Source organism: Typopeltis vanoorti, chromosome 6, assembly GCF_054136105.1.
Source record: "Typopeltis vanoorti isolate ZY-2024b chromosome 6, IOZ_Tvanoo_1.0, whole genome shotgun sequence".
NCBI lineage: Eukaryota > Metazoa > Arthropoda > Arachnida > Uropygi > Thelyphonidae > Typopeltis > Typopeltis vanoorti.
Genome location: NC_143554.1, coordinates 97,092,821 through 97,113,574, shown reverse-complemented (window position 1 = coordinate 97,113,574; position 20,754 = coordinate 97,092,821). Strand labels below are relative to the sequence as shown.

Sequence of the window (20,754 nt, the reverse complement as noted above, 5' to 3'; positions counted from 1 at the left end):
ATAGGGGTGACTGAAACAAAAAAGACAAAAACTGGTGAGATCTTTCTGAGCAATAAATACAAAATGTTATATTCAGGAAATCACAATCAAGGAAAAGAAGGAGTAGCCATAGTATTCAACACAAAATATGAGGCTAATCTTCTTGAATGGCAGGCAGTCTCAAGTAGAGTGATGTGGCCAAATATGAGAATGGGGAACTGGACAATGAGACTTATTTGTGCCTATGGTCCCACAGAAGTTTCTACTAAAGTAAAAGTGGAGGAATATTTTGATGCTTTAGAAAAAGCAACTGACACGATAAAAAAGGAAAAGTTGGTCCGTGTTGGGGTCTAAATAGCAGAGTAGGAAATGACTGTCAGACATACAAAAATATTTTGGAAAAATTTGGAGAAAAGAGCAAAGCTAATAATAATGGCAAATACCTGTTGGATTTCTGCTCAGGACATGGACTGGTTATTACTAACACCATGTTCCAACATAAAAATGTGCACAAATTCACATGGAGAGAAGAGGCAAGGAATAAGAAAAGTCTCAATGACTATGTTATTGTTGATAGTGATGTTTTCTCCCTGGTGCAGGACACGAGAGTGAACAGAGGATTTGAAATTGGAAGTGATCACTATTTAGTCTTGAGCAGGATAAAATTGAATTTCATATTGAAAAGAATAACATGTAAGAAAGTTTTAACGCGAATAAAAGTTGAGCAGCTCTCAGATGTGAACTGTAGACTAAAATACACAAAGATTATTGAAGAAAAAATGAAAGAGTTTGAGAACAGGAACCAAACCTTGGAGATTCAGTGGCAAGCCTTGAAGAAAACTCTGACTGATTCAGCCAGAGGAATGTGGTGAGGTTGTCTGCAAGGATAGAAAAATCAGAACTCCATGGTGGACACAGGAAGTTAAGGAAGCAGTGAAGGAAAAGAAGAAAGCATACCAAAAGTTCCTGGCAAATAAGTCAGCTTGTGCTCTTGGAGAATACAGAGACAAATGTAAGAAAGCTAAACACCGCATAAAACTAGCTAAACAAAAGTCATGGGAGGACTTTGGCAAGAACATAGAAAATAAAAATCAAGAAGGTGATAAAATATTCTGGAGGTTATTGAAGAAGTTTAGGAATGGAGGAAAGAGTGCTGTAAAAGGAGTTACAGATGATAAAGGTGACATGAAAACAGGAGAAAAAGATATCCTTGAAGTATGGAGTAATTACTTTGAAAAACTGCTAAATGAAACAAGCAGTGATGACAGTACAGTGGTAAAAAACACTAACCAGGCACACAGTCAGGAATAATACATATCCATACTTTGAAGTAGAAAAAGCCAACAAAGGCTTGAAACGTGGAAAGGCAGCAGGAGTAGATGATATTCGACCAGAAATGTTGTATGCTGGTATAAAAGTCTTCCAATGGCTGCACTGCATAGTTCAGAATGCCTGGACAGAGGGACGAATTCCCGATGATTGGAGAGAGCTTTCATAGTACCCATATATAAAAAGGAAAGTAAAACTGAATGTGAGAATTACAGAGGTATTTTCCCTACTGAGTGTTTCTGGTAAGATATATGCAAGTATACTTGAGAAACGGTTGAGAAGAATTGTGGAAGAAAAGCTTGGTGCAGAAGAAGCTGGATTCAGGTCAAATAGAGTCTGTCAGGATCAGATCTTCACTTTACGACAAATAGTGGAGAAATCATGGGAATATAACAAAGATCTGTATTTAAGTTTTGTTGATATGGAAAAGGCATAAGACAAGGAGCTAAGAGAGAAGCTATTCAATACGCTACAGTTATATGGTGTCAACGGGGCATTATATCAAGGAATACTTAGTCTTTATTTGAATTTAAGTCAGCAGTTAGAATTGAAGGAAGTACAGGAAGATGGTTTAATGTTAAATCTGGTGTGAGACAAGGATGTACATTATCCCCTCTGTTATTCATTATCTATATGGATCACATTATGAAGGAAAGTGGTATTAAACATGATATCAGAATTGGAGATGTTAATGTCAGCTCTTTGCTTTATGCGGACGATGTTATACTTCTAAATAAATCCACTACAAGTTTGCAAGATTCCCTGACTAAATTGAAAAACTGTTGTAATAGATATGGTATGAAGGTCAGCATTAAAAAGACCAAGACAATGAAAATAGGTAGAATTGTTGAAAATGTCAACTGTGTTGTGAACGGGGAACCTGTGCAACAAGTAAAACATTTCAGCTACTTAGGCACGATTTTTACTGAAGATGGTAAATTAAATATGGAAATAGACAACAGAATCAACAAAGCTGGTATGGTAGGCAGCCAATTGAATAAGTTCATATGGAATAAGTGAGAAATTAGTCGGAACACTAAATTAGCTGTATACAAGACAGTGTTCAAACCAGTTTTAACCTACAGATCTGAGAGCTGGTTCAGAAATAAAACACTTGACCAAAGACTAGAGACCGCAGATGTGAGAGTCCTCAGAAAGATTAGAGGCATGAACAGATGGCATTAATGGTAATATCATATTAAAAACGAGGATATTAGAAAAGAACTTGACATGTCAGCATCCAGGAATACATTAGCAGAGCTAATCTCAGGTGGTATGATCACTTAAACAGAATGGGCAGGGAAAGATTAGCAAAACAAGTGTTCTCTGGCAGGTTGGCAGGAAAACGACCCAGAGGAAGACCAAGATATAGGTGGATTGATACGGTACAAAGTGCCTTAGACGACAGAAATATAAGATCTGATAATATTGGAGTCTTGACAAGTGACAGACTGATCTGGAGGAAAATTGTAGACAGGAAGTTAATAATGATGTAAATTTTTCATGTAGTACTATCATATCCTGTACACCCCTTGAGGGTAGATGGCAGGAATTTGATGATGATGATATATGTAAAACTGCATTTATTATATAGTCCAGAAACCCAGCTCTAGAGACAAAGCTCCTTCACAAAGTTCCAAACATGGAACTTTGTTAAGCCACTTCAAACCTTCAGTAAGAGGGATAGTGATCTCACATTGGGAGATGAGGTTCACCTTCCACTTAAAGATAATCACAAATATTCCTTCCCAGGACAATATTTGAACTGTAGTCTTCTGGTTTGGGAGCAAATACACTAACCACTTGGCCAGCCAGCAGAAAGAAAAGATTAGCAAATTAAAAGTATTTGATGCCAGGATAGAAGACAAAGATCTAGGTAGATTGATGCAATAAGAAGTGCTTTAGAAGAATGAAGCATAAGAGCTGTGAATACTGGAGTCCTGACAGATAACAGATTAATTTGAAGGAAAACTGTTGATAGGAAGTTATTAATAATATAAACTTTTCATATATTACTACACCCCTTGAGGGATATTTCATGAATTTTATGATAGTGATGAAGTGTACCATATTATTTTGGGTTTTTTTAAATATTAAGTCTCAAAATTTCTAAGTATGCCATCAATCTTCTGCAGAAGTTGTGCATAAGCATTATCACCATCTGAAATTAAATATTTCTGCAGATCATCTGCTTTCCTTATATTTCACATTCACTCATTCACTCACTCATTCGCTGGGGGGGGGGAAGAAAGAGTGGTCATCTTCATTTTTTTCCAGAGATACTTATCTGTTTGATAGAAGCAGAAATAATAAAGGCCATTTTCAAAGGACCAATTACCAATACCAACAAACTCATCCTTAATAAAGAAAATTCATAAATAATTTTAAAGTTTAACTTACCTTTGCTTCTTGACCTTTTAAATGTCTAAAGAGTTTCTCTAGTTCAGCACCAGCATCAAGTTTTGTAGGATCAAATACAAGAACAATCATATCAGATAGATCAAATATCCATTGACATACTTCATCAAAAGGGTATCCTCTTCCTTGTTGTTTGCTATTCTCAATTATGCCTGGTGTATCAATAAAATCAACCTAAAATTATATAGTAATGATTTATCAGAATACTCTTTTATGAATGTGAGCTACGTAATTATAATACCACTTTATAATATTATAGCCATAATAACAAAAGATTGGCCTAAAATAATTCAGGCACCATATTAAACAGAGATAGGATGTTGTTCAGCATACTAACAGTTCACTGAAAAGAATTGTAACCTATAAGATCTTTAATCTAAGTGCATTTATACCATATGATCACCAGTTACACTCTGAGACAGTTGATATGTGAAAGATGTAATAATTTGGAAATGGTCTGTTGCATCACTCAAGAGTTTGTAATTGCTGAGTAATGTAACAGAACAGACTCCAAGAGAGTATTTTTCCGGCAGCGTAAATTAAGTTAAGGGAATAATAAATCCCTATTTTAAAGCCAGATACGAAACTCAGAGATCGAAATCAAAGAGTTTCATGCCGAAGAACTATCGGCGAGTCCAAGCATAAGTCGACACCTGGGTGGTACAACACTAGGGCAACTCGGAGCAAGCTCCATCACTATCCTTAATATTTTCTCATAATGTAAAATGCAGCTCCTAGGAGATGTATTACGGTTTTACATTATGAGGAGAGGTCACTACCCAGTCCGGTTTTGACCTTTATGAGGTCTCATCAGTGAGTAGGTAGACCTGGATAATACCAAGATTTAAGTGAACCAAACTTACATATACCCCTACTAACAAATTGCCAGACCGGTGTACCCATATATTATTATTACTATGATAAAGAGCCAAGAGGCTATTTTTCCGGCGGCGTAAATTAAGTTAAGGGGGATAATAAATCCCTCATTATTTTAAAGCCGACATCTCCTAGGAGCTGCGTTGTACATTATGAGAAAATATTTAGGATAGTGAAGGAGCTTGCTCCACCTTTGCTCTGAGTTGACCTAGTGTTGTACCACCCAGGTGTTGACTTATGCTTGGACTCGCCGATAGTTCTTTGGCATGAAACTCTTCGATTTCGATCTCAGAGTTTCGTATCTGGCTTTAAAATAATGAGGGATTTATTATCCCCCTTAACTTAATTTACGCAGCCGGAAAAATAGCTTCTTGGCTCATTATCATAGTAATAATAATATAATAATATATGGGTACACCGGTCTGGCAATGGGTATATGCAAGTTCGGTTCACTTAAATCTTGGTATTATCCAGGTCTACCTACTCACTGATGAGACCTCAATAAAGGTCAAAACCGGCTGGGTAGTGACCTCTCCTCATAATGTAAAACAGTAATACATCTCCTAGGAGCTGCATTTTACATTATGAGAAAATATTAAGGATAGTGATGGATCTTGCTTCACCTCTGCTCCAAGTTGCCCTAGTGCTGTACCACCCAGGTGTTGACTTACGCTTGGATTCGCTGATAGTTCTTCAGCATGAAATTCTTAGATTTCAATTTCCGAGTTTCGTATCCGGCTTTAAAATAATGAGGGATTTATTATCCCCTTAACTTAAGAACAGACTCCAGTTATCACTTTGAGATATATTACATTTCTCACCTATCACTTTGATAGGTGAAAGATGTAATAGTTTAGAGATGGTCTGTTCCATTACTGAGCAATTACAAAACTGGTGAGTGATGGAACAGATAATGTGATATTTTTTTTTTTATGTTGGGTCCATATACAAGAGGTTGCTGATCAACCTATAGTACTTTAGTGCTGTATATGGGTAGTGGGTTGGGAAAGGAGAAACAGCACTAAAGTACTATATAGTTTTTTGGAAGCTGAGGATGCAATAGTGATGTGTTTATGCCAGGAGAGGCCTGATGTCAGGGTAATTCTGAGAAGAGAAATCTCATCTTGTCTGGGAATTTGAGTGTTATCAAAAATAATATTGGGGGGAAAATGGTTCTTTTCTTGTGAGAAATAAGATAGAACTGGGTTTTACTAGCAGTGAAGTTTAAGTCCCATTGGAGGTAAGAATTAAGGGCAGTGGCAATTGATGCTCTGTGGGTTGAAGTGAGTTGTGTAGGGTAGGTAAGGTTTATCAAATGAAAGGAAGGCATGCAATGAGCTGACATCTGCAAACTGTGTAATGGGTTGGAGGTCAACTGAAGTAGGTCACTGATATACATAAGGAAGAAGGTCGGTGAGAGAACTGAACCTTGTGGGAAGCTAGCTTTAGTTCGATGGTGAGAAGATAGGGAGCCGCCTACCATCACACAGTGTGCGTCCAGACAGAAAGCTGGCAATCCATCTGCAGAAGTCCAAATGATGAGAGTTTTCTTACTAAGCCTTTGTGCCAGATCCAGTCAAAGGCTTTAGAGTTGTCAAGTGCAACCACTTGGGATTCACCAAATTTCTCCATGGCATTTGTCCAGATATGGGTGATATATGAGTGCAGATCACCTGTTGATCAGCATCTATAGAATTCGTACTGGTGGTCGCTTAATAGCTGGGTACCTTCAAGGTAGAGTAGGAGTTGAGAATTGATAGTTTTCTCCATCACTTTAGATAGGACTAAGGTGAGTGAGATAGGGCAGTAGTTAGATGGTAACAATTTGTCACCCTTTTTAGGAATGGGTTGAATATAGACCAATTTCCAGGCTTTGGGATATATACACCAGTGGAGTAAGAGAGTATGCACAGACGGCATAGGAAAAGAGTCAGTTCTGGTGCACAGACCGTAAAGACAATTGGAGGAATGCCGCCAGGATCAGGAGACTTTTTTTGTGTCTAATTTAGACAACAGGTTTATGATCTCTTTCTGACAAAAGGATGCAGGGGACATTGTGTGTTGGGCAGTTGGAATTACTGGAGGGCATTTGCTATTGTCAGTTATGCGTGCACTGGAGGCAAAGCGTGAAAGCAAGGAGATTAGTTTTTTCTGTGGGTGATGTTGATATGTGAAAGATATAAATATTTCTTTCACATATCAGCCATCTCAGTGATAACTAGTAACCATTGGCACAACTGAGGTCTGCCATGTCACAGTAACTATTGATTATACAAATGTGCAAATTCAAGCCTTGAATTCTATTAACGATATCATGAGTGGATGATTTTTGGATTTTTTGAAAAATTACACCAACTAATTATACTGGACAGCACACTGCTACCACAAAGTACTTCATAGACTGGTTATCTAAGACGATGCAGGCATTTAGACATATTGATTTTTTTAGTCTTTTATGCATTACACTGTTATGATTCCCCCCCCCCAATGTAATACCTTTGGCCAATGTAACCTACATACTGATTATACATTATACTTATGTATAATCCATTATACATAAGTATAATGGATTATACTTATGTTCAGTATATAGCACCTTAGTACTTTTGGAGTGATTGATACTTACAAAGTATGTTTGTGTGAGTGGAATAAATTTTGTACATCTTTTAGGCGAAACTTTTGGACAGCTTTCACAAAGTAGTCATTTTGGATAAAATGATTAAAGAAAAGAAGTTCCAAGGACACATCACAAGTGTTGCAAAGATGAACATTGTATTGCTGCTATGATAAAAAGCATGCCGCCATGTAGGGATAAGGAAGTGGTGGTACCTCTGCATAAAGCACTGGTCAGACTACATATAGACTACTGTGCTCAGATTTGGTCACCTAGTTCTTGGTGATGTGGAAACACTACAGCAGGTCCAAAGTGATATCAGGACTCTGAAGTGTTGGTTATAAAAAGCATTTGAGTGAATTTTGATTACAGAAGTTGGTGGATAAGAGGAAAAGAGGAGATATGATAGAGACCTTCAAGTTAGTTAGGGGATTCTATCAGATTAATACAGAAGAAATTATAAAAAGAGTGGATGTTAAGATGGGAAGAATGAGAGGCCATCCCTTGTATGAAAATGTGAAGAAGGGTGTGAGGAGTAGATTTTTTATGTGAGGAGTTGTTAGTGAGTAGAATGCACTGCCAGAGTGCAATGTGAATGCAGGTGGTTTAAATAACTTCAAAGCTCATTATGATAGACATATTGCTGGTTGAGTGGGCCTACCATGATGAATCTGTTGACTCCATAGAGGTTACCAAAATAATAATAACAATAATAATTTTATTCTTATTTTGTAGAATACATAATGCTTTATTAAGTTGGTTTCCTCCAGGCTTCTAAAACCATTACTATTTTCCAGGTTTTATCATAATGCTTGAGAAAGATTACTCAAGATTACTCAAGAAAGATTACTACTGTTTGCTTTCTAACTAGAGTAAATTTTATCATTTTTTGATAGTGTTAATGTATCACAACCCTGTGTAGGGTTTTTAAGACTAGCTTGAGAGAGGGCTGCATTCTTGAATTTCTCAATAAATAAAATTACACGTGACAATGGCAAGCCTCTAGCCAAGAAGCATAACAGTTTTATATTTAACCTTTCCATTTAAAAAAGGATGAACAGAGAGAGAGTATCAGAAAATTTCAATTATGTTGAAAGAGAACATTTTCAATATGTCTGAAAGTCCCTTCCCCCACACAGGAGTATAGGTAAACATGATAGAGAAACATAGTTCCAAAAATTCTGAACCAAATTTAATTTTCTTCATGTAAAGGTGTGGCCAATTATTGATTCTTTGCTAAGTATTTTTTCTGGAAAGAAAAGCTCTGCCACCTTCATATGAGACCAGCCAATCCATTCCATCAACGACATGATGGATTAGTGTCTCCTTTGTGTCTTTGGTAAGATATGCAAATGTGATACAAATGGGTAGTATGTTAGCTGTTTTTATTTATTTATTTATTTTTAATTCTCCTGGTTTACATGTGATTTATAAGATCATTTGTTTGGTTTGACTAAGTTGTGCCACTGTATTCTCCTGAGTAGGTCATAAAATAGCACAACTTAGTCAAACCAAAAAAAAAAAAAAATGAACTTATAAATCATAAGGGAGTGGAAGGAGGGTAAAATTGTTCCACTGCATAAAAGTGGCGATAAGGCAGTAGATTCAAATTATAGATCGGTCTGTATATCTGGAGTTGTGGTGAAGGTCCTGGAGAGATTGGTGAGAAGTAGGATACAGAAATGGGTTAATAATAGCAGTATTCTCTGTGGTTATCAGCATGGGTTTGTTAAGGGGAGATCATGTTTCACTAACTTACTTATGTACTATAACAAGGTGACAAATGCCTTGGACATAGGAGATGCATATACAGTGGTGTACTTGGATTTTGCAAAGGCTTTTGATGGACTGCCACATGACAAGTGCTTAAACAAATTGAAACAGATAGGATTGGATAACAGACTTCTGTGTTGGATCAGTGACTGGCTGTCAGATAGGTATCAGAAAGTTGCATATGGGGGTGCAGTGTCTCGAAAGGGAAAGGTCACCAGTGGTGTGCCACAAGGGTCAGTTTTGGGGCCATTGTTATTCAATTTGCATGTTAATGATATTGGGTTGGGTTTAACTAGTGATATCCAGCTGTTTGCAAATGATGCAAAACTGGGGAGAGCAATGCACAGTCAGGCTGATGTTAATGCCTTACAAGAGGACCTGAACAGATTGCATGAATGGGCAGCTAAGTGGAACTATCAGTTCAATGTTGCCAAGTGTAAGGTTTTGAGATTTGGTAAGCAACAATGGGATGCAAAGTATAGACTTGGAAGGGAAACTTTAACAGAAGTAGAGAAGATGAGAGAGATCTAGGAGTGATGGTAGACAAGGACAGGACCTGAAATTCATGGCCACATTGCATGAGTTGCGAAGACATCACATCGAGTAATGGCAATGATGCGGAGAACCCTGTCATGCAGAAATGATGCGGAGAACCCTGTCATGCAGAAATTCCTTAAACAATGGAATATGATTCCATTGTATAAGGCCTTGATCAAGCCTCATGTGGATTACTGTGCACAGATTTGGTCACCAGGTTTTCATGGTGGCGAGGATATGTTGGAAAGGGTACAGAGAAAGGGTACAGTGGTCTTTGGAATGTGGAGTACGAGGACAGATTGAAAGAATGTAAGTTGCAGAGCCTCGTAAATAGGAGGAAGAAGGGGGGGGGATATGATTGAGACATAAACGGTTATCAGTAGACATGGAAGAGATTTTTCATAGAAATGGGAGAGGGGAGTAGAACAAGAGGCCATTGTTGGAAACTGTATAAGGAGGGTGTGAGCAAAGGAGTGAGAAGTAGGTTCTTAGTATGGAGGGTGGTTGGTGAGTGGAATGCATTGCCTGAGTGTGTTGTGGATGTGGACACATTGAATCAGTTTAAGATGCGGTTGGATAAGCATTGTATGCATTAATGAGTACCTCCCACGATGAGTCTCTGACTTCATGGAGGTCCTGTGTTAATAATAATATTAATAATAATAAATCACATGTAAACCAGGAGCTTTTTGGTTCCACAATCACATGTATCCATGATAATAAAAGCATCACCTGTGTGTGCTTATTTTATATTTTCGTCCTTTAGAAAGGTTGCCTTGTAAGGTAGCTCTTTTTAATCTGAGATTATTAGTTCTTTTCAGACCATTTTTTTCATTGCACTTTCAACAGTAGTCAGATCAAGTTTATTTATGCAATATAGAGCAGGTACAAAACCATCATCACCATCATCAAATTCCTGCCATGAACCCTCAAGGGGGGGGTGTACAGGATATGATAGTGCTACATGAAAAATTCACATCATTACAAACTCCCTATCTACAATTTTGCTCCAAATCAGTCTGTTACTTGTCAAGACTCCAACATTATCAGATCTTATATTTCTATAATCTAAGACACTTGTATCATATCAATCCATCTATATCTTGGTCTTCCTCCAGGTCGTTTTCCTGCCAACCTGGCAGAGAACACTTGTTTTGCTAATCTTTCATCGCCCATTCTGTTTAAGTGACCATACCACCTGAGATTAGCTCTGCTAACGCATTCCCTGATACTGACAATGTCAAGTTCTTTCCTAATATCCTTGTTTTTAATATGATATTGCCACTGATACGATCTGTTTATGCCTCTAATCTTTCTCAGGACTCTCATATCTGTGGTCTCTAGTCTTTGGTCAAGTGTTTTACTTCTGACCCAGCTCTCAGATCCATAAGTTAAAACTGGTTTGAACACTGTGTATACAGCTAATTTAGTGTCCCGACTAATTTCTCTCTTATTCCATATGAATTTATTCAATCGACTTCCTACCATACCAGCTTTGTAAATTCTGTTGTCTATTTCCATATTTAATTTACCATCTTCGCTAAAAACTCTCCTTGAACCCATTAACAGAAAATGCACTCACAACTAACTTTGGCAACCCATTCCACTCATTCACCACTCTCCAAGCAAAATATCTACTCCTCACAACCCCTGCTGCCCACACCTTTACTGAACTTCCGGGATGACCCCCCCTCCTTTGTTCTGGTCCCTCTAGCCAAGTATTGAAACATTTCCCCTGCATCTATCCTATAAAATCCTTTAAGCAACTTAAACGTTTCTATCATATCCCCTCTTTTTATCCTATCAACCAACCAACTTCTGTAATCTACACACCTTTATAAGGAACATTCCACAGGCCACTCACTGTCTTGGTCACTTGTCTCTGAATCCTCTCCACAGTCCCCCCTCCCCCAGAAACCCAGTGGACCAGACTTGAGCACAGTAATCCAGTGTGGGCATATCAAGGCCTTCTAAAGAGTAATTACAACTTCCTTATCTCTACTCGTTAATGTGTTCTTCACTAGCCAAGTAATCTTATGGGCTACCTCAGCAATATGTCCTCTAAACTTTAACTCTGTCTATCACCCACTCCTAAATCTCTAGCTTCATCTATTTCCTGGAGTACAGTGCCATGAATGTGATACACAGCTTGTAATCTATTTATTCCAAAATGCATAACTTATTTCTCAACATTAAGCCCATTAACTTTTTCCCATACTGACAGCTTATGTAAATCATCCTGCAAGCTCTCCAACATTGCCTTGATTAACTATTACTCTACCTAATTTTGCAATATTTCCTTTCAGGTTATTTCCTATATCATTTATGCACAAATTAAACACCAATGGTCCCAGCACTGAACCTTGCAGCACACCACTAGTCACCTGTTTTTGCCTCATATACCACTTTTTGATATCTGACCAGCAGCCACTTTCTTATCAACTTAACCAGTGTCATATCCATCCCCATTTGTTCTAATTTGTGTAACAGAGTTCCATGTAGTATTCTGTCAAATGTCTTTGCAAAATCCTGCAAAATGATGATGTAGCCATTTCCTTTATCCAACTCAAATGTCACTCTATTATGAAAAGTTAATAAATTACTAAGGCATGACCAACCCTTTACAAAGCCATGTTGACCCATCATACAGTACCATATTTTTATCTACACATTCTTGAATTCTAATTTTTACCAATTTTTCTAGTACTTTTACCACCAAGCCCGAGATACTGATTAGTCTATAATTTGCTACTGTAGTCTTAGAACCTCCCTTATGCAAAGGAACAATTTTGCCCTCTTTCCATTCCCTTGGAACTCTACCTCTACCAGAGCTGAGACTTAAATTAAACAGCTTGTCAAAGGCATTGCACCAGTCGCGTTGCACATTCTTGCAAAACCCTAGCTGATATCCCATCTAATCCTACAGCTGTATTTACGTTGAAATTCTGCAATATCCTAAGAACTTTCAATTCGCCCGCCTCTGTTCCCACATTAGTGTCTCTCACATAGGTTAAAGCAGTAACCTCACACCAGGAAGATATATGCTTAAAAGTGGTCACTCAGTAACTTGACTATTTTATCCGCTTCTGTCTTCTCGTGACATCATCACTCATTAAGGTTAATCTTCCATAGGCATTCTTCTTCTTACTTGTCACATAACAAAAGAAAACTCTTTGAGATTTCCTTTGGCCTGCTCAGCTAAACTCTTCTCATAATCTGATTTTGCCTTCCTTGCCATGCTGGTCACCTTTCTTACCTAAGCCTTGTACTGTTCATGAGTTTGCTGATCACCTTTCTCTTTATATACTATCCACAGCATTTTCTTCTTCTGCAGGATGTGTTTAATGATATTACTCATCCATCTAACCCTCCTTACCCTAGGTATAAAATTTAATACAGCTTCCTCTAGATTAGGGGTGTTCAAAGCACTGCCTGTGGGCTACATGCAGCCTGAGGCACGATTCTGTGCAGCCCACCTGTTGGTTTTGATTTTCAAGAATGGAAAAAAAAAACACCAATTTGAATCGAATGCGTACCAGATATTTTAATTCTATCACTAATCAATAATTGTGATATTGTTAATTTTATATGGTGTGTTTACATCACTATATACCCATGTGTTTTTCAAATATTAGACATGTCAAAGAAGCATTCTTATACTGTTTTGTTCCAACGCGCATGCACTGGCCACTCACAGGGAATGCGAGCACACGATTAATGTTGTTCATTCGTTTGTTCAGCTATCGATGTTGTGTCGCTGCTGCTCACCAAATTACTAGATATGTATTATGATGCAGCCTTGGGTAAATCTTTGTTTTTTTAATGTGGCCCTCAAGATTACCAAAAGTTGGATAGCCCTGCTCTAGATGATCCTTAACTATATACCATGCACTACTAACATCTTTATCCTGCAATGTTTTATGCCATAGTACAGATTTAAGCTTTTTCCTAAGCATGTCATAATCACCTGCCTTTTAGTTCCACAAATATCCCTTCTTGATAGAATATTCCTCATGTTTTACAATCTCCAAGTCAAGACCACATGGTCACTTTCACCAATTGGAGGCGATGTTCTCACCTTGGTTATGGATAGCTCTTCTGATCCTATGACCAAGTCCAATACTCTCCCACCCCTAGTCCCCTCCATCACATGCTGCCTTTAGTAATTATCTCTCAGGAGGTGTATAAATTCTGCTACCTTTCTGCCATGTGATCTTTCTTCCTTCCAGTCTATATCTCCATAGTTGAAGTCCCCCATAATAATCACTTGACCTGTACACATTGGACTAATTTGGAAATGCATGTCTTCCAGATCATCCTTTCTTTTAAGCTTACACGGTGATCTGAATGCATTTTTGAAAATTATGGAGACAACTACCGTGTAAGCTTAAAAGAAAGGATTCAGATCATCCATGGAAATGATACCCACAAGCACTGCAATCACTATGGTAAGTTAAAGATTCGTATTTCCCTCTTGATCAATCGGCTGGCCTTTTTAAAGAGATGCAGAGACAATAACCTTATTCCTATCTGCATCAGGCTAAAAAAGAAATTTACGTCCGCTAAGGCACTCCGTATTTATGACCGCACAGAAAAAGCAATGCTCAGAGAACAGATCCAAACAGCCCGCCAAAACCTAGCAACAACACAAAATCTGGTTTCAAAATTGCAATCCGAACTATCGAACTATATTAATCCAGACATTCTACAAGTACATGAAATAATTACTGACAATTCGGCCAAATATACTCTGGAAAAGAATAAAGAAAAACTCAAGACCAAATTCAACAGTTTGAAACAATGGCAAAATATGGTGGCCAATCACAGGAATCCATCCAATCAGAAGCCCTCCTCCCTGATAAACACCAACAATGAAGACAAGGAGCGACCAACCACCGGCAAGCAAGAACTATGTGATCAACCTATCAAGCCACACCCAGAACAACGGCGAACTTACACTACTGAATAAAGGACTTGACTACGCAATAGCACCTAAAAAGATAAACAAATTGGATTTTATCTACCACATAGAAAGAGGCATCAGGTCCCTACCTAACAATATAGCAGATAAAATACGACTAGAAACTAGTAATGTCCTGAACACTAAGAAAACCATACAGAACAATCTCACAAAAACAGAACTAGCAGCAATTAAGTTATTAAAAGCCAAACAAAACATAATAATAACAAAATCGGATAAAGGCAATGCCACTGTCGTCCTTGACAGGTCAACATACGTACTTCAAATGAATCAACTAGTAGCCGATAACACATATAAGCTGGTAAATTATAACCCAACAAAAAAGGATAAAGGATAAAACAGAGAAACTACTCAAGTCCGTCACTTCTTGACCACCAGACATGGTTAAAAAACTCAAACCCCACTATGCCCCCCCCCCCAGAATATATGGGTCCTGAAAATACACAAACAAAATGTGCCCCTTTGACCAATCGTAGAAGGAATAGACAGTCCCAATTACCACTTGGCCAAGAAATTAGCGACAACACTCAAGGAGTTGGTAGGTCATTCCCCCTCCTACATAAAAAACACACAACACTTTATAAACAAAATTAAAAACATAACACTCGACAAAGATGACTTATTAGTCAGTTTCAACGTTTCTGCCCTTTTCACTAATGTCCCCATCAATGACACAATTCTCCTACTACAGAACAAATTTCCACCCGACATTACGGCCCTCTTTGCCCACGTACTACAGTCGGTTACTTCATGTGGCAAAACAAATTTTACCTACAGAAAGAAGGTACAGCCATGGGCTCACCACTATCCCCAATCGCTAATATCTACATGGAAACTTTTGAGCAAAGGATTCCACCACGCTAAGACCGACCGTCTGGCTTAGATATGTTGATGTTTTCGCGATCTGGCCACACGTGCGACAAACGCTAAACACATTCCTTAGCCACCTGAACAAACAACACAAACGTATACAATTCACCATCGAAATCGAAAATCAAAATTTGCTCCCGTTCCTAGACACACTAGTCACGTCTTCCTTCAGGCAGTCTATCCTTCACGGTCTACCGAAAACCGACACACACACTGGCCAATACATACATGCTAATTCATACCACCACCTATCACAAAAATATGGAGTCATTAACACCCTTAAAAAACAGAGCTACAACAATTTGCTTCAACCAGCAAGCCCTGAAACAAGAACTAAAAATCATCAGTGACACATTCATAAATAATGGCTATAACAAAAATACTATTAATAAAATACTCCATAAAACAATAACAAAAACGAATCTAGATTACAGTAAAACCATATCTATCCCATATATTAAAGGGCTATCAGAAAAAATCAACAGAATCCTACAACATTATAACCTCAATGCCACCTTCAAACCACCCACTAAACTTAAAACCATATTCAACTCCTCTAAAGATCCTCTCCTCCCATTAGCACATCTTGGAGTCTATTGCATCTGCTGCCCCCTAACTTACCATACGTTGGTGAAACAGGACGGACAATCCCTATATGCAAGAAAGAACACATTAGGCATTAAATATAACCATTATGGTGAAGCAGGCCTCTCAGACCACACACTCAACACCTTACACCAAATCAACTGGAAAAGCACCCGCTCTTTACACCACACAAAAACCTGGTATGAAAGGAAATTTAAGGAAGCCTGTGAAATCCTGATAAACCACCCAAATATCAACAACAAAGATGGCATGAAAATTCCAAGGATCTGGATGGCACACATTCAACTTACCTAATATATAAGATCCAGCATTAGTCAGGACTCTAGCCAATCTTCAGCTAGTATTAGAAACCATTTCATACCAACTGGCTGGAATGTACAAGTATAATCATGATGTTAATACATGTATATAGATAGATACTTGTTACGCCCAATGTATTTCTACAACCAACGGATAACACTAATAATAGGACTCTAGCGTTGATGTATAATTTTTTTTTTTTTTTTTCACCAGAGGTCAGGCCAACAACTGTTGCAACGGTTGGTCAGTATCTTTAACAAACCAGTTTGATTGTAGTGTAGCTTGTTTTCTGTGTATAGGTGTATGCTCCAGAAGATGACCTTGACAAGGTCAAAACGTTGAATGCAGATTTTAGTTATATTAAACTAAAATTTTTATTCAAACACAGTAGTTGTCTCCATAATTTTCAAAAATGCATGTCTTCCAGATCATCTGTGGAATTCCCTGGCCTATAGCAACAACCAACTGTATATTTTGTCTTATTGGTCTTTATCTTACACCAGATTGCTTCAAATGAACAGCCACCCTCCCTGCCCATCTTCTCTTTTTTTTTGGTTGCAATTCATCTGCTATTATCAGCAGTATTCCTCCCTCCCATCCTATCTTCTCTGAAAATACTAAACCCTTCACATTCAATCCCAGTAACTACATCATCTGCTGTTAGCCAGGTCTCACTAATGCCTATAACGTTTAGCGGGGCCGCACTAACCAATGCCAAAAACTCCTCCCTCTTGTTCCTGATACTTCTGGAATCAGTATATAGAAACAGCAACATACCTTTATTCCCCTTATTTACTTTCTGAATTGACTACCCTATTCAATATTTTTGCTTGAGAGACTAGATTACTCATTTCTCACACTCACTCATTTCATGGGTGCCTTCACACAAATTTACTTGCTTTCACCCTAATTGCCTTAAGTTTACTCTGAATTTGAATGTCAGCATGTCAGTGAACAAAGCTCTCTCCACACACCTAACACTAAAACCATTCAAGATGTAGTCCATCTACATTGTACAAATCCTTCTTTCCGTTAAAGATACCAAGAAATCTTATACTTGGTTTTAATCCTTTTCCCAAGTAAGCAAAACAAAGTTTTGTGCATGAAATATATTCACATTTGAGCTACTTGTATATAGAGGCTAATGACTTCATATCACTTGCCTTAGTATGTATCCCATAATGCAAAGCACACATCCTCCTTTCAGGCATGTATAATGCAATGCATAATGGGAAGGGCCACTATCCAGATCGGTTTTCGACCTTTATTGAATGTTCAAGTACAGGTCAAATTCCAAAAACTCAGCACTGTTTCCCTCAGTAACAGGCTCACCCTGCCACTGAGAAGAACTCTCAGAGCCGGTTGGCTCTACATGTGGCAGGCTCACCCCACCACCGAGCAGAGCTGCTCATATGTCATCTGAGGGATAACAGCAACAGCTGTCCCTCAGTTAACTTCACGGGCTACAGCATTGTCATTCATTACCCCCCCCCCCCCCCACTGAGAACCTGGGTGACAGCAACAGCCGAGCACCAAGCTTCCAACTGGTTTCGACCTTTATTGAGGTCTCTTCAGTGGGAGCTAGACCTGAAAGTTGAAGTAATGCAGAAGCCATACATATCTCATATACAAGTAGGCAAAAGGTGATTGACCTTTTTAATAAAAATCTCTGGATGAGAGAAAGATATAGAAAGTTTTTTACCTTGGCTGTAATATACGTTAAAGATACCAAGAAATTTTATACTTGGTTTTAATCCTTTTCCCAAGTAAGCAAAACAGAGTTTTGCCCGTGAAATATATTCACGTCTGAGCTACTTGTATATAGAGGCTAATGACTTCATATCACTATATTTAATATGCATATATCACTAAATATATATTTCACAATTTATATTTAGTGATATAAAAGTGATATGAAGTTATTAGCAGCCTTTATATACAAATAGCTCAGATGTGAATATATTTCATGGGCAAAACTTTGTTTTGCTTACTTGGGAAAAGGATTAAAACCAAGTATAAAATTTCTTGGTATCTTTAACGTATATTACACCCAAGGTAAAAAAATTTCTAAATCCTTCTTTTCGTCAAACAGAGACCAGAGATCAACAAATTTTACATCATTCCTTTTGCACAATCTACGTATAGACTCACTGGCTATCAACACCTTCCTCCTCAGTTCGCTTCTATCATAGCATGGTAGAAGACTTACAAACTTTACCTTCTTGCTCTTAAGTTTTGCTTCTTCTAACAAATCCTGTACATCCTCTCTCATAGAATACTTTCGCCTCTCAAATCATTGCTACCAACCAAAACAATTATTTTTTTCGACTTACCTTTTTGTATCTGGATGGCATGGCTAATATCCAGCTTCTTTCTTTTTTTTTTTCCAGTCCTGCTTAACTCTTGATGTTCTGCAGTTTTTCAATTTCGTGCTTTGTCCTATGAAGGATAACATTTAAGTGAGCTATTTCTTTATTCATATGTATTTCATTCTCCTCTATTTCCACAGCTGCACGTTCAACATTATTAACATCATTTTCCATCTTATTGTCAGTATTTGTTGCAATCTCATCACCTAACAGACACTCGCTTTTAAAATACTTAATACATTCTCTCTCTCTCTAGTTTCAATTTCTTTCCACATATTCTTTAATTTTCTTGATGCATATATTTTGCACACACTGCACTGATATCCCACAAATTCAAATCACTGGATAATATGGTCTTTGCCACCATTGTTCGTCACATTGGTGCCAGGCTGACAATATCACAAAAATGTTATATAAATACACTAATACTCAAAAAACACAAAAATCTACACCAGTATACTATAATACTCTGATTTTCTGATGAATAAACACAACAAAACAGATAAAAATAGTTAATTTTGCACAAGTACTAAATTAAATGACCACTCGCAAAAATCAATAATGTTGAAGATATATCGTTGTTAATTCATTAATTAAACAAATTTAATTGATTTTGCTTCTAAATTCTTTAAATGAATTTTTCTAAAACTTTCTGCATGTTACCATTTGCATAAAGTTTTTTTTTTTTTTTTTTTTTTTTAAGTACTACACTTTCGTCAGCCATAGCTTATTTCAGTATTTCTCAAACTTGTCCTACGACAGAAAACTTCACAAATCCTGAAATTTGAACGGAACCACCTTGGTTAGAGTCAAGTATCATCAGTCTCATATTCAATATAAAGCTAAGTGCACACTATCATGGCAACAGGCTGTATTGCATTGCAAAAATGTGACAGCGCACACTACAGGCATGCTGGGTAGCAGCACATCATACTGACCTCGCTTTTGACCGCATGTTTCCTAGAATAGATATCTCCGTACTTCACTCATGCTCTGAGGTGTCGGCAACTGCAGGCGGCTGTCAGCCAGCAGCTAAGTCAAGGCCAGCGCATGCTGGCCTTAATAGCACAATCCACACGCAAAGTGAGGAGCGCCTGATTTTCAAACATGTTTGAACTTGTTTGCATCATTCAAAACCATTCCAAGCTCATATTAATTTTGATAATTTTTCATGGAACACTGGTGTTCTGCAGAACATAGTCTGGGAAATGCTGGCTTAATTAAAAAATTAAAGGACTATTACAAATAGCCACTTCAAAAATTGATTGTTTAAACAACACAATAAATCCTATTTTATTCTGTTAAACAAGCAGACACTTTACACAATTTCTCTACCCATATAAAAAAAAGTACAACAGAATAATGTATGCATGTTAAAATTTATAGCAATAGAACAGCATTTTAATGGTAAATGAAATTTTCCAAGCAAAACTGTGGTCTACTCAAGACAGAATAAATGCTTACAAAATCTCCCTTTCAAGAGTAATATAATATAATAATCCAGGAGTAAGCATGTTTATAATTTATACAACAGACATACAACACAGTGAAAGCCACTTTAACAAAATGATGCACTATAACAAACTATGGAAAAGTTCTGACCCAAGTCTCATAGAACCAATGCTATTTTAAGTTTATTATTACAAACAGTAAAAGCTGAAAACCTTCATGATAATGAAATGAATTTCCAGCAAATGATGTCACAATCAGGAGACAAAGGAAATGGCAGGAAATTGCATTAATTACAAAACACAGAGGAAAAATCATAAGAAATCATACACTGACTACAGAACACAAAGGAAAAACACATGAAACATAACAAAAGAAAAGTGTAGAAATAAACAAAACAACAACAACAAAAATAATAATAAATAAACAATGGTGGTGAATCATAAAGTGACAACAGAACAAAAGCATTGGCAGGAACTACATACAATGTACACAAAAACAACAACACGAAAGAATACAAACCAAACAATAATAGGAATATGAAAGAACTAGAAGAGTATGAAACTACCAAAATAAAAATCTAAAATTGATGTTTATATTTCAAAAGGTTACATTAGCTTAAATTAAAATCAAACATTTAGGTCAAAAGTTCA

At 37.4% G+C, this 20,754-nt stretch overlaps 1 protein-coding gene across 1 annotated transcript in view; it reads right to left on the bottom strand.

The window, feature by feature from the left end:
* Window positions 1-20,754, bottom strand: part of LOC150105732 (sarcalumenin-like) — an 86,808-nt gene that overhangs the window by 9,282 nt on the left and 56,772 nt on the right. Inside the window, exon 5 of the mRNA XM_090394542.1 lies at window positions 3,709-3,900. Coding sequence (XP_090250668.1) covers window positions 3,709-3,900 — 192 coding nt within the window. The remainder of the gene's footprint in view (window positions 1-3,708; window positions 3,901-20,754) is intronic.